This window comes from Oreochromis aureus, linkage group 22 (assembly GCF_013358895.1).
Source record: "Oreochromis aureus strain Israel breed Guangdong linkage group 22, ZZ_aureus, whole genome shotgun sequence".
In the NCBI taxonomy this organism is placed as follows: Eukaryota; Metazoa; Chordata; class Actinopteri; order Cichliformes; family Cichlidae; genus Oreochromis; species Oreochromis aureus.
In genome coordinates, this window is record NC_052962.1 from 25,654,398 (window position 1) to 25,668,223 (window position 13,826).

The following is a 13,826-nucleotide window of genomic DNA, read 5'->3' on the forward strand; positions in this document are numbered from 1 at the left end:
TCCCTCCCTTCCTCGCTCCCATATCTGCACATCTACACGTGCTTGCATTTCCCTGTCTTTCTTACAATCTTTGCTTCGCTTTGATTCTAATACCAAAGACACGGAGACACTACCGCATCAGGTCCAAATTATGTTACTTTTCAGTCATTTTGCATGCTTCCACTGTTGCTGACACGCACTGTCAATGGCTGCACGAGGCACTTCTAAGTAAGTGAGGCCGAAGTAGACCAGCTAACATGCACACACGAAACAGCTTTGACCCGAAGTTTACCACATATGTTGAAAAGGAAGTGGACGCTGTTCTTATCGACGATGTGCGGCTAATGAGCAGTTTGATCTTTGGCTTTGGCTGATACGTTGCATGTTTGTGCATCTTGGTCATTAGCTGCTCATGTGTTTGATGTTTTTCATAGAAAAACTGCAGTACGAGTACATTTGTACACACATTGAAATGTTTTTGACATAGCATGTCATTGGAATTACATCACATCTTTTTCTGTTGTGCAAGGTTGCTAAAGAAAACAAGTAGAGAAAAGGATAATTTAGAGAAGCGCACGCTGTGTGCATTACCTGTCTAATCCCTGGGTTTCTGTGTTCAGTTTCTGTTTGTTTTTGAATTTCATAGGCAGCGGCACTCAAGACATGTCTATAAACAAAAGCAAAAGCAAAGGATGGATCAAATGATTTCAACCAGTGCAACTAAACATAAATGGTCATGCTCAAACAACAAAACATCTTATCCATTTTTTTGTGATTAGTTTGAGGGCTTAAAGGTTCCAGGTACTAAATGGACTGTAAAGCAATAACACTGTGAAAAAAAAGAGAAGAGGCTTTGTTTTCTTTTTGAAAGCTGCCATCTCTGAGGACGTGAATGAACTTTAAACCTTAACTGTTAAGCCAACATGACAAGTACCACAAGGCTCAGAAAAACTGAAATTTGAACATCTAATCTGGGAACCGAACTCCGTCTGGTGCTCTTGTAGGACTGAAAACCACGAGAAATCCACGAATCTTAGTTGTATAATGGCAAACACAATGATAATTACTACATTCAAGGTAGATTTTAGGAAAACAGTGACGTCACCCATTCTTTTTTGCAATCTGTAACTGTTAAAAGTTACATCTTCATCCATCCCTTAGACGAGACATCATAGACATCATGTATCACTGACGTGTATACATTTACATGGATAATGTGAGTGCTGTTTGACAGCATGTGTCAGCTTCTGTTCCAGTTTCTGCACCACATGCCCAGAGAAGTAACATCTCATGTGATCCTCCTCAAACTATCGGTTAAGCTCAAGGTCATCTCATCCAAACACAGGCGAAAAAACAGGCTCGTGCAGATAAAACAGTGTCATGCACAAACCCGCATGCAGAAACGGAGACGAACGTGACACACTCACGCGTGCAGATTTACTCACGTCCATGTACAGGCCTCTGGAGGATTAACCTTGCCACCTCAGAACCACAGCAAACATGTCAACTTAAACAAACCTCTGGAACTATTTGTAACCATTTGTATTTTCGTTGTAAACCCAGACCAACAAGCACATCCATCTTTTCAATCAACAACAGATTTCTAAGTTAGTTTCTGTTAGGTCACCGTGCAGCAGCGCAATTTAGAGGTAGTCTGTCACTGCACCGTTACTGCAGAGGGGAAATACATGAAGAAAAATGTTACGCTACATTTTTTCCATCCCTAAATGTGTGCAAAGTGCTTTCTCTACCAGTAATCACAACACTGATTGCTAAAATCCACCTGTACTAATCATTACGGTCAACTGTTTGCCTAAATCAAAAACAGCTTGATGCTTCAGGCTGACACCAAATACAGCAGTGTTTTTACAAGGTTTTTCCCTGTAACACGCACTCGAATAACAATGTAGCAATAATAAACACAGTCCTAAATGAAGGTCGATAAAATGTTTTAATTAACATTTCTCTAAGGTCTAAATTGAAGAAAGATCTTGACTTCTGTAACAATGCGCACATCTGATGTGTCTGATGTGTGCATGGGGCTACATATTACTGATATCACTGACAATAAAAGATGTTAAAAGATGTAAAAATGTGGCATCTTTTAAATGCCACAACCTATCTGAGTACTGTTGCTGACCGTGTCCATCCCTTTATGACCACAGCGTACCCATCTTCTGATGGCTCCATCCACCAGTATAAATCTCCATGTCACTAAGCTCAAATGATCTCAAACTGCTTTCTGGAGCATAACAATGACTTCACAGCTCTCAAATAGCTTCCACGGCAACCAGATCTTTGGGCTGTTGTGGAACGCGAGATTGGCAGCAGCTGTCCACAAATCTGCAGACAAAAAAGGGTCCAACTCGCAAAGGTGTAACTGAAGAAGTGGCCAGTGAGTATATATATCAACATGTTTGTATGGGTTTTGCATTGTGAGCACAGAGAAAAAAATATGTAGGACTAGATAAATTAAGCATAGACTGATTTTTAAAACATTTATCATTTAAAGTGTATTTATGAATTATATAAAAGAGCTATTTCCAGGTCAGTTTGGGTGTTTTCTTTGGTGGGAGTGTGATTAGCTATAGTTTGGTGTAATGCAACAAAGCAAGTTCTAATGAAAACCTAAATCAGTATCTGCTTATATGTAATGTTGAACTTTTTAGAGCCTTTACTACAAAGAAAAAATCCAATCCACAGCTTGCTTGCCTAAAAGATTATTCGTTAGAGCCTCTCGTTACCGTACTTGATTGAATACTTTGATTGTGTGTACTTATTTTGTGTTTTAAAAACAAACGGATTGCGCGTTTTAGGCGTGTGAATTGCATACTTGGTGCAATTCATCACCAAATCCTGTCGTGCAGCAGGTGTTCCTTATCAGCTAATCGACAGCTCTGATAGCAGTGTGACCGAAAGTACAAACAGCTAAAACGACCAAAGAAAAGAAACATACTGAAACAGTCGACGGAGTCAATGATTTTATGAGGACTCTTGAGTTGCACTGTACGATGTTTTGAGGGTGTTATTGTTTAACAGCAGGGAACATAAGAAATGTCACAGGGTAACCCACTTTACTGACTTTCCTCTACACGTCTGCAGTGACTGTGCCAGCTCCAGCTGTGGTATTCTGTGAAATATGAGAAGTCTGGCTCAGGTCCCCGCTAACGCAAACACAACTCTGTACAGGGTTACGAGTGTCTTTGCTTTCAAAACAAATATTAAGATTTGTGGGTGCAAATGTGTCTGCATGTGCGTCTATATCTTTTCGTGCGTGTGCGTATTGCCATTAGCAGGCTGAACGAAGTGTCACACCAATCACAGCATTTAAAGCGATAAACCGAGACCCGACTCACTTCATGTGCCCAAAGCGCCCAAAGAAAACAGAGGCAGGTTATAAACAGCCTGCCCTTCTGAATTGCTCCAGACTGAATTCCATCAAGATGTGTGGGTCTGAAGATGTAATTCAATACATTGCACAATACTCACAGACCAGCTCGCCTCCCTCACTCGCACCACAAGACAATAAACGATTAAATAAATACGTGAAGTAATGCTCAGATGTGACACGAAGGCCTTAAGAACAAGTGGCTCACATCCTACCACCATAAGAACGCAACAAAAACAATGGAGACAACCATTACTCATTTGAAGATCTATGTAGGCCACACTGCGAGGGAATGAAGCTGTTTATGTTTTCTTTCCTACTATCCCCGAGTCTGTCCCAATCTTCTTCTGTCTTCTTTTCACCGTTATGCGCTTCCTGTCAACAGTTTTCTACAACTTGGCCTCACTCTACGGCCTTTTCTCCTCATATTTGAGCATCTGACCTTGATTTTTGTGTTTCTTCGCTTTAGAATCCGAGAAACACATAATCTGCAAGGCTGACTCCAAGCAAGGTGAAACGGCGCTGCCCTCTGGAACCTCTGGAAGGCTCCCCAGCGCTGACAAACAAAGACATCCACTCAGAATGCAACATCTGTCAGGGAGAGTCAAAGAGACACTGGAGGGAGAGCCGGCCTCAAAGGCAGCATCTAAGGCGGCTTCAGGAATTTTTCCTCCACTTCACAGAAATATCTACGGGATTGAAAATTATCATAAACGGGGATCAAACAACACAACTTAGAGTGAACTTCCAAATTGGATGAACATAAACTGAAGCATGTAGCGAGAGCATTCAAATTCACAGCGTTTCCTCATTTTTCATTCTGCGGCACATTGCCAGAGTCAGCAATACAAGAAATGGATATTTTATCAGTTATCTTTTCCTGGAAACAAACCAGTTGTTGGAAAAAAAAAAAAAAAAGAGAGCATCTGACAGATTACTGCAAATTCAAACCGAGTTAGACGTCTTGGGGTATTCTCTGCAAGCAGCTCAAATAGCAAATATCCAAACAGAGCTTTGTTTTTAATGCCATATCAGTTCCTTTGACCTTAATCAAACTTTGATTTACAGCGTACGACCTGCATGAACCGAAGTCTGGAGGAAAACAAATAGCAGATATGGGTGAGTAATATTATCATCTGCTCTGTTTATCAAGAGTCATTATAAAACAAAAATACAAAAAAGATAACAGGCAGCTCTGCGACCGAAGTAAGTTTAAACACACTCGTGATTTGCTGCAGGCTAAAATAACAGCACATTACATTACTAACTGTGCACTTAGATCGACCATAATGCCTAATGTTCCACTCTATCTAAGTTGTTATTATCTCATATTTGGCTCATAATCACTCAACCTTAGCAGTGGCAAAGATGCAGACAAGAACCTTTTTGCTTTTGGCAACTCTTCTGACAACAACTTCCACTCTAGTACTAATGGCTTTCACTTGTCTGCCCAGAATAATATTATGTATGGTTGTTCTGTTGGGGAGGCAAAAAAACAAAAAACCTCTTATTTCAGCAATTTTATAAGAAAATATTTAAATACCACACTAGAATAAAACCTATACACATACACTTACCTTAAAGCTGCTATAATCGGTATTGCTGTATAAACAATGGCTCTGTCAACCTGTCCAGGTTGTACCCCATATCTTGCCCCATGACAGCTGGGATAGGCTCCAGCACCTTTCACCCTAAGTTGAACGGATGGATGGACGGATGACCACATATGTGTCAAAGCTCTTTTCCAAAACCAGAATTTGTTATCAGGCAAGTAAGCAAGCAGAGTGCATTAGTATTGTAAATAATGCAATGATAGGGTAAAGCTTTTTCATTGCTGTATTATATAATGGCTCTCTCCCTGTTTATTTAGATAAAGGCTTGGTGTTATTACCTCTAAATAATTTCCCAGAGCATTTACAAGTATTGAGATATAAGTAAGTAAGGAAGTAAAGTTTATTTCTAAAGTGCTTTTTACAGATATATCTTCACAAAGCAATCCAAAAAAATAAAATATAGGACTTAAGGAAAACAGCTAACTAAAAACAGGTACTATCTATAAGAATCTCAACAAAAGGCCTCCTTGACTAAAATGTTTTTAACCGTTTCTTAAAGGCGTCCACAGAGTCAGCTAAACAAAGCTGGAGTTGGAGACCATTTCAAAGTCTCAGTGCCGGAATTGCTTCTGACTTCATTGTTTAGTTTGTTTCTCTTATGACTCTTTTGCTCCTGGCAAACTGCTGTTTAAGTAAAAAAAACGCTCGAGTTAAATCACTTTGCTCTTAATGTCAACTAAAAAGCATACTTGCAAAGTTAGGTGAACATAATGGAGCGTTTAGCAGCTGAAAAGTCAGATATGTCCCTCTGAAGTTGGTGGTGACCAGATTAGAGCTAAAAAGGAATCTGAATACAACCTCTCATCAATCAGATGGCCTGGGGCTAGACTTCAGACTACCTCCAATTTTTTTAATGATGATTAAAAGTAATAATACGGTATAGCATATGTGCGTGACTTTTTTCACTGTGTCCAAGTGGCCAAATCACAAGAGTACCTACATTCGTAATACCTCTAACGACCAAATGAAGAAAAATTAGCACCATTAGAAGAGTGAGAGCGCACGGAAACATGAGCCTATAAGAGGAAGCTCTCAATTTATTTTACAGATGCACGAGCGGGTGCCAAGTTACAAGCTATAGCTACAGTGTTTTCAGTGGGGATATCATAAATCCTGCAAGCATTTAGCCAAATGTATAACCTTGTAATTAAAGCAAAATAAATCCTCAATAAAGTACCCACCTGAGAGTAATTCACTAAAATGAATGATGGAAAAAGAAACCAAATGGTAACTTTGTATCGCTGCACTAAAGGAAACTAGACAAATTCAAGATGGACTGTCACATTACCTAGAAATGTACTGCTTCATTCATTTGACTTTAAAGAGACATAGGTGTACAATACCTGCCTGGCCAGTATCAAAGCTGCCATCATGTTCGCAGCCACCGGTTAATTGAAATACGACCTCTGGAAAAAACGGGTGAGTCTGAAAACAAAGCGGTATGGCTTATTGAGCGTGACAAAACCGCTAAATGCCCCCTTTCCCTGAAAATCAGCAACATTAACAGTGTTGAACCCCATTTTCACGTCCGTGTGGAAATACTGCGGCATTGTTGTAATGTTTTTCCCTGCTCCCACGACACGCAGAAGCAGAAAGTTCTCTTTCCTTTTCACTTACAGTCAAAGCACAAGTGCAACCAAGAAAACCCTTCTGGAAGCTGTTATTGGAGCGCCCTTCTGTAATTTCTATGGTTTCCTTTTTGCAAGTTTAGAGGTCCAGAAGGACAAGATTTTTTATCCCTTGGAGCATTTGCCCGTCTTTATGTATCATCCGATTGTTAGCTTTGGACAACATTACGAGTGAAAATAAACTCTTATAGAGGAAGTCACTACTAAAATAGATAGGTTTCCCCTTGGATCCCCAGGCACACTGTGTGGCCTTCTGACAGCATTAAGCAGAGAAACATATTCACTCTATCTCAAATGAACTCCCAATATGGAAGGGAAACAAGCTGCTGCCCACATGTTGGTATATCCTCTAAAGCACTGTTTATGCAACGCAGTCAAGTTCGTCAAGAGGCAGAAAGATGGGAATTTCACAGGGATAAGACACCCAGGATGGTCATTTCCCCTTCCATGTTCAACAGCTTAGTTTGGCAAAGGCTTCTCCAGAAACTTTCTGCAGTTTCCACAAGAGGGGGAAATGAGAAGATCTTGTTACACTTCAGTGCACCAAAGAACACCATCTGTTGTTAAAGTGCACTAAAAAACACCAGTTTCATCTTTTTACTTGTCAATAAAGCTGAGTTTTGGTATTGATCTAAGTATGTCACAACACTAAATAATAGAAATTGTCGAACATCAAAATCTTATTAGCTCAGTCAACATTTTTGGTCATTTCAGGCTGTATATCAGTTATGAAAACTTGCCTTTATCAACACTCTATCGAACAACCAAAAGAGGGGGGAAAAACTCCAAAGACAATTCAAAAGTAGATGCTGATAAAATGTTTCCACTACCAACAAAACTCCTTTTATGCAATAAATTAAGTGAACATTTAAATCTGGCTGCTGGTTACATTTGCAATTTTCTGGCTTCTTTATTCCACGACGGCTGCTAACATTTAGTCGAGGTGAAATTGTCCTGTTGTTCCGATAGCGTTAAGATTTTGGGACAGCCTGCTTGAAGAAAAAAATTTAATAGGAGGTTTTTAGAACATTATTTGTTACCTGTATATGCATATAAACGGTAGGAGACCTTATGGCGAGATGACACTGGGAATTCTTTTTGTGCCCTAAATTGCACAAAGTTACAAGCATGAAATATTTTAAATCCCAAGAAGACCAACTCATACTTAGTTATTGAAAAAATAAGGTTTGCTGCATTGACCAGACAGTTTATTTTATAAAAGCGTCAGAAATGGAAACGTTAGCTTGCTACTGTTTGATGCTAAATGATTATGTCTGATGTTTGTGAGACCCTGGGGTTGAGATTTATATATATTCAAAGTTTCCTTGTGGAATTTTACAGGCATACACTGTTGGATCTGGATTGAAAATGGACGATTTTTTTATGCACTTTGACGTCTACCAAAGGTGAAATATGCTTGAAATAAATAAATAAATAAAGCTGACTTGCCAGCATGAGATAACAAAATCTCTTCTAAGCTGTAACCGTATTGCATTCTAGCAAGGAACTACCTCTAAATAGCAAAAACGCCTGTTTATGAGATATGGAGAAAATTGGAGAAAACTTGTACTTTACCTTCCCGCTGCATATTGAGTATGTATTTTAGCATTTTGTGAGCTTCAGTATTCTGTATCGCTCTGTTGTGTACTAAGATTGGCTGGTTTACAACTGATAGGTGAGTTGCTGCAGCAAGTGCATTGTGGGAATTGAATCCTGTGAAATTTCTGATGTACTGTCCCAGTTTTACAGCCTGTCCGATAAAGGATTTTTAATACTGATCTATACTTATGTTTGGTTCTTCCTTGTTGGCAAACACCTGTTGCCAACAAGTTGCAGAGCGCCCTCAGGTGGACAGACTATGCAACATCAACACTCATAACATCACTGAAGGGTGTTTCTTCTGTATTGTTTTACATTTTCTGTTATTGCCAAATATAAACACCATTAAAGTACAAATCAGTGAATAATTAATATCACTATGGACAATATATTTGGTAAGGATGGAAAATAAAAGCATTATAGATAAATGTGTCAAAAATAAAAACACATTTTCATACCAAACACAGTCACCTACCTGTTGTCTCTGATTTTCTCTCCATTTCTTGTTTTTTGTGAGTTTTTTCTGCCCGTGTGTTCCTTTTATGACATACAATTCTGTGAAATTCTGGTAAGAAAGCTTATCCGTGGCTCTTCACCTTGCAGACAGGAAAAAGAAGTAATCCTTGAGCAAACACGAGCCACCTTTGACTGGTTAGGAATGTTATCAGGGTCCATATACTTTACCCTGGGTTGACAAAGGTAAGATCTCAGGCTTAAAACACTTCCCCAACAGCTGTTTGCTACATCACTCTTAACTGTCTACCCCCCACACTGGACTGAAAGCACAGGCACAGGGTTGCTATCTATAATAATCTTCTCTGTCCGTCTCTTTCATCAGGGCTGGTTGGAGCAACATCAGGGCGAGCTTTCTTATAGACAAGCAGTAAAAAGACCGGCGCGATTAAGATAGATAGACCGACTGAGACGCTTAATCTTCTGTCCAATGAAAAATGTTAACTGCATCCTGATGTTCTCCCCCCCATGTAGTGCAATTAGCGTGAATTACCACTGTGTGTTTAAACTTCCCTTATGAAATGACCAAGAGGTAATTCCTCTTTATTTCTGATATACCTACTTCTGTTTTTCTGCTGTTGTATTTAAATTTACAGTATTTAGAAGATACATCAGAAAATCCATGATAAGACTGTTTTTGGTCCTGCACGATAAACTCCGAGGTGTCAGGAGAGAAGCACAATAGCAGTAGTGGTGCTCCCTTCCTTACATCTGAGGAGAAAGTTATTCTAGAGGTCCCATTAGTCAAACCTTCAGTGCACGAATGCTGCCGTTGTGTTTTCACAGGGTCCCTTGTACTGTCATAGACGGATGAGGTTCACTGAGCAAAGATAGAGCTGCTATTATTATAAACCATGGCCTTTCTCTGCACTTAAGACGCGGACAGAAACACATACACAAGTTTTCAGATGTTTGACTACTAAAAGTCTTTTCTCATTTTTCCGCCCTTTAATGGTGACTCTACATAAACAGCTTTGTAAGATTTTTCAGAACAACATCTCTAACTGTGACGCACAGAATGCTAAATGTAGATAAAGTCAGTGGTAGTGACAAACTCCCTCTTGTGCTATACCCAAGTTGGTTTGAGACGCATTTCTAAGTTCTATGGTTTCGTAAGATATTCTGAATTTGCTGGAGGGTGGAGTAGCCCCCAACACTACCTCCCTTAATTACAAACTCAGTCAACATCTCGCTCTAGCAGACGGCTGCCACTGCCTGGTTAATTGATGAGAAATTACCATTTCCTCCAACCCGAGGAGTGAAAATTACTTTCTGTGAGAAAACGAAAAACAGACGCGGCGTAACTCTGAGAGCTTTCGAAGGACATGTTCATTGCGTTCGAACAGATTAATCGGCGAAATTCAGCTTGATAAATTCCCCGTTACACTGTGATCCATGAAATCCATCAGTTGTTAGCTGTGCGCGTGTTTGACTTACAAACTGCAGAAAATAAAATAAGCCATCAGCTTTTAGGTGTTGATCGCAGATTGGACATGCTAATCTTATTTGGGAGCAACAACACCGTAGAAAATGCAGGAGCAGGAGATCCTGTGATGCCAAATTTGGAAGTTTGTTTGTTTGAATCGTGTATTCATTTCAGAGAGACGGTCTTGGGCTTTTCGGAGACACAAAGTCTCAAAGCCTGAAAAAGCAGAGTGCCTGCCAAGCCGTATCAGATATGGCTTCAGAATTCGCGTCTTATTAACATCACACAAGAACCATATTTGAACATAGCACCTCACAGATCTTCAAATTCCCTTTAAAGGGATTTAATTTAGGAGTTATTTAACCAATAAATTATTCCAATAAAAATGTTCACATAAAACTTCTTTTATATGAATCTGGATTTTCAGGCTAAACTCACACTTGAACAAAAATAAAGAGAGCATTCTCCTTCCCTGTCTTTTCCTCCTCTCTGAGTCTCTTGGGGCTCCCTCTGACTTCCTGCCATTAAAGAGACAGCCCACTGGAGAGCAGAGGGTGACTGACATATAGCTACCTTTGCTGTATGACCAATGCGACTCAAAAGGACATCTGTGGAATTTTGCGGTTAACACATAGAAAAGTAGGAAGACGTCAGGAAAACAGAGATGTGTTAGACAGAGACGCAGCAGTACGAGATGTCTGTGCGTGAAAACCGGACAGCTGTGTGACATCCAGAATGAAAAGTTCAGTGCAGTCAATGTACACAGTTACGTAACCAAATACCCCAGTCTGTCCTCTTTTGTGTGTTATCAAAAACACATATTTTGTTAACTAATAAAAGTCTGTTTGTCAACTCAGAAGCAAAGAAGATTAGTGCCACTATGAGACCAGGCTGCTTTCTCAACAACTGAAGGAGTTATGAGGTGTAAGTCAGTCAGTTGACAGCCGTGCATTTTAACATTTTTGATGTTGTCAGTGTTTTGTGTGGTAATCTCTGGAATTTTATTTTGAAAGTGGCCACACAGCATCGCTCTTTGGGGGGGGATAAGGGTAAATGAAAGCTGCACTTTTCCAAGGCACATAAACTCTCCTACTGACAAGCACTTTGACAAACTATGTGTCGACTACATGAAAACAGCAAACACTGCATGGTTTTAGTCTGACAGCCTCGTCCACAAACCAAAACAAGGTATCTAGTGAAGCTACAAACAGACGCTCCGGGGAGACCACACACCCAAGCAGACACAAATATCTCAACAAATAACACACAGCAGCGTGGCCACTTCAAAAGAAAAAACTCATGCAGATGTAATTCTAAGATTTTCTGCGTGGTTCTAATTAAAACAGGAAAATTCCACTGCGTTCTTATTTCAGCTTATCATTAAGCCAAGCTCATGTTTAAAAGAAAAGAGAGGTCTAGCACCTGATGCTCCACATACAGTTCCTCCTTACCTTCTGTAGCCACTGGGTGTAATTCTCCATAACGTTCTCCAGCTGCTGGATCTTCTGGCTGGGAAAGTCTGGCTCAGGTGGTGGAGCGTCCCTCTGGAGAGAGTTGGCGTTGTACTGCGAGCTACTGGCCTTCGCTTCCTTGCAGGAGCCTCCTCCAGCTCCCTCTCCCTCAGGTAGGATGAAGGTGTAGGTGCACTGGCCATGCTGGATCTTATGAAAACGTCTGTTATTGGAATTACTACTGCTGCTGCTACTACTACTAGTACTCCCTCCGTTACTGCTACTGCTGCTGCCGTCCGTCCCTCTCCGTTGCTCACCTCCTCCGCAGCTCACGATCACCAGAAGCGCCGCCAGCGACAGCAGGTGACGGCTGTAGTGGTACCACAGCATCATATCAGCCTGGAAGCGCTGTTGAGGGTGATTAAATTTCTTGTGTCTCTTGTTTCTCCTTCTATGCTTTACTAGATGTTCTCTTAAGGGCTGAATCAGAAAACGTTAGCCTGAAACATGTATCCTCCATCCTTAAGTTGGACCTCCAGCAGTCAGAGTTCATGCAGACTTTTTTGCCATGGACTGGACACACATGCTATGTTTCCAAACCTCCTCTTAAGTTTTTGTCCTGGCAGGGAAAGTTGCACACATGTCTTGGAGTGTGACAGCTTGGTTATATTTCTTGGTGTTCCTCCAGTAAATCAGAGCCTGCCTGCGTTTATCAGAGTGTGCATTTAAAGTAGGTGCTGGGTATGCTGGGATAGTGTCGTCAGACCTCCCCTGGTCTCTCTGCCGTCCTTTCCTCCTCTGCTCGCAAACTTAACGACTGGGGGTAGAGAGTGAGAGAGAGAGAGAGGGAGACGCTCACTCTGAAGAGCAGTTCCAAGCTTCCAGCACACTCTACGCCTGCCCCTCGCAGAGCCTGCAGAGGAATGTGACTCTGTGCATGGACGCATTTGTGTGTGTGTGTGTGCGCGCGCGCGCGCGAGCCAGTGATCCTGGCAGAAAGAGACCTCAGCACAGAGGACATGCTTACACTGTGGGGATCAGCTTTCAGGCCGGTTTATGTGGTTGACCTGCTCCCTTGCCTGTGTAAAAAATAATAATAATACTAATAATAATAATTTGAACGCACGCATTTAATTTATCTCTTCTTTTCTCCCTGTTCAGCTAATAACAGGTGCTAACCTGTCACCTGTGCTCGGGGTAGCTTTATATGTTCTTCTGCTTATCTATTGAAAGTACAAATCCACAGTCAGGACAAGCATTTTTTTTAATAAACTGCAGCACCTAGATGGAAGTAGCCATAGGATCAAACTGCAAACTTACGTAGTGGCTAGTGGACAGCAAACCATAAGCCTGAGCTACATTTACCACAAGATATTAAGTATGTTTCATTCCATAGAATTTGTTGCAGTAAATTTAAAATACTATTAGAGAGCACTCAAACACCAAAAATGCTATCTATTCTCATTCTATCATTTTGCTAATGTTTGCTAAGTCTGTTTGACACTATATATACTGTAAGTAGTATATACATATATGTACATGCAACTATTAAATATGTACTATAGAGTAAAGTCAAAATTCAGCACACAGTCACAAAGCACCTGTGGTTGGATAAAGTCTACTCTCATGCGCTAAGTTTACTAATGGCAAACGTAAGTCAGCAACCTCCTTATGACTAATAAAAACTATGTTTTTCCCAGTGATTTCATTGTATTGCATTCAGCAACCAACTGCAAGCAGTTGCTGCGACCAGCTGGTTGCTCAGAGACTGGATGTGCAACATCCTCAACCTCTTCGTGACACACTTTTGATTGCACAGGTCACCTCCTGGGTAACCTGTCTCCAAACAACTGCAGTCTGACTCAGGCAGACTACAATCACTCAGAGAAAGTTTGCAAATACTCACTGTCTAGTTTATAAATGCAGACAGATTGCCAACGCACTGCAATCAGTCTGAGTCAGTCTGCGCCAGTGAGCGCAACTTGTCTCCAATACTTCTTTATGCAGTAGAAGACCTGACACATCTGGTTGAAAAATGGTTGTATGGAGCCTGAACTATGGGAGGTCTTGTCCACTGAATTTGTACAGTAACGGATTATTAAACTGTAATTATTATGGCTTGTTCCAGACTTAAAATCATACGGCTTTTTAGGTGTCATTTTGCTTGGTATCTTAACTAAAAGAGTTTACATATGCACAAGTATATCACATGCCTTCCAGTGTCACGTT

At 40.6% G+C, this 13,826-nt stretch overlaps 1 protein-coding gene across 1 annotated transcript in view; it reads right to left on the reverse strand.

The window, feature by feature from the left end:
• angpt1 (angiopoietin 1) overlaps window positions 1-12,456 on the reverse strand; it is a 58,091-nt gene extending 45,635 nt beyond the window's left edge. The window contains exon 1 of the mRNA XM_031738125.2: window positions 11,598-12,456. Within this exon, the coding sequence (XP_031593985.2) occupies window positions 11,598-11,990 (393 nt within the window). The 5' untranslated portion in view covers window positions 11,991-12,456. The remainder of the gene's footprint in view (window positions 1-11,597) is intronic.
• Between the last annotated feature and the right edge of the window lie 1,370 nt (window positions 12,457-13,826).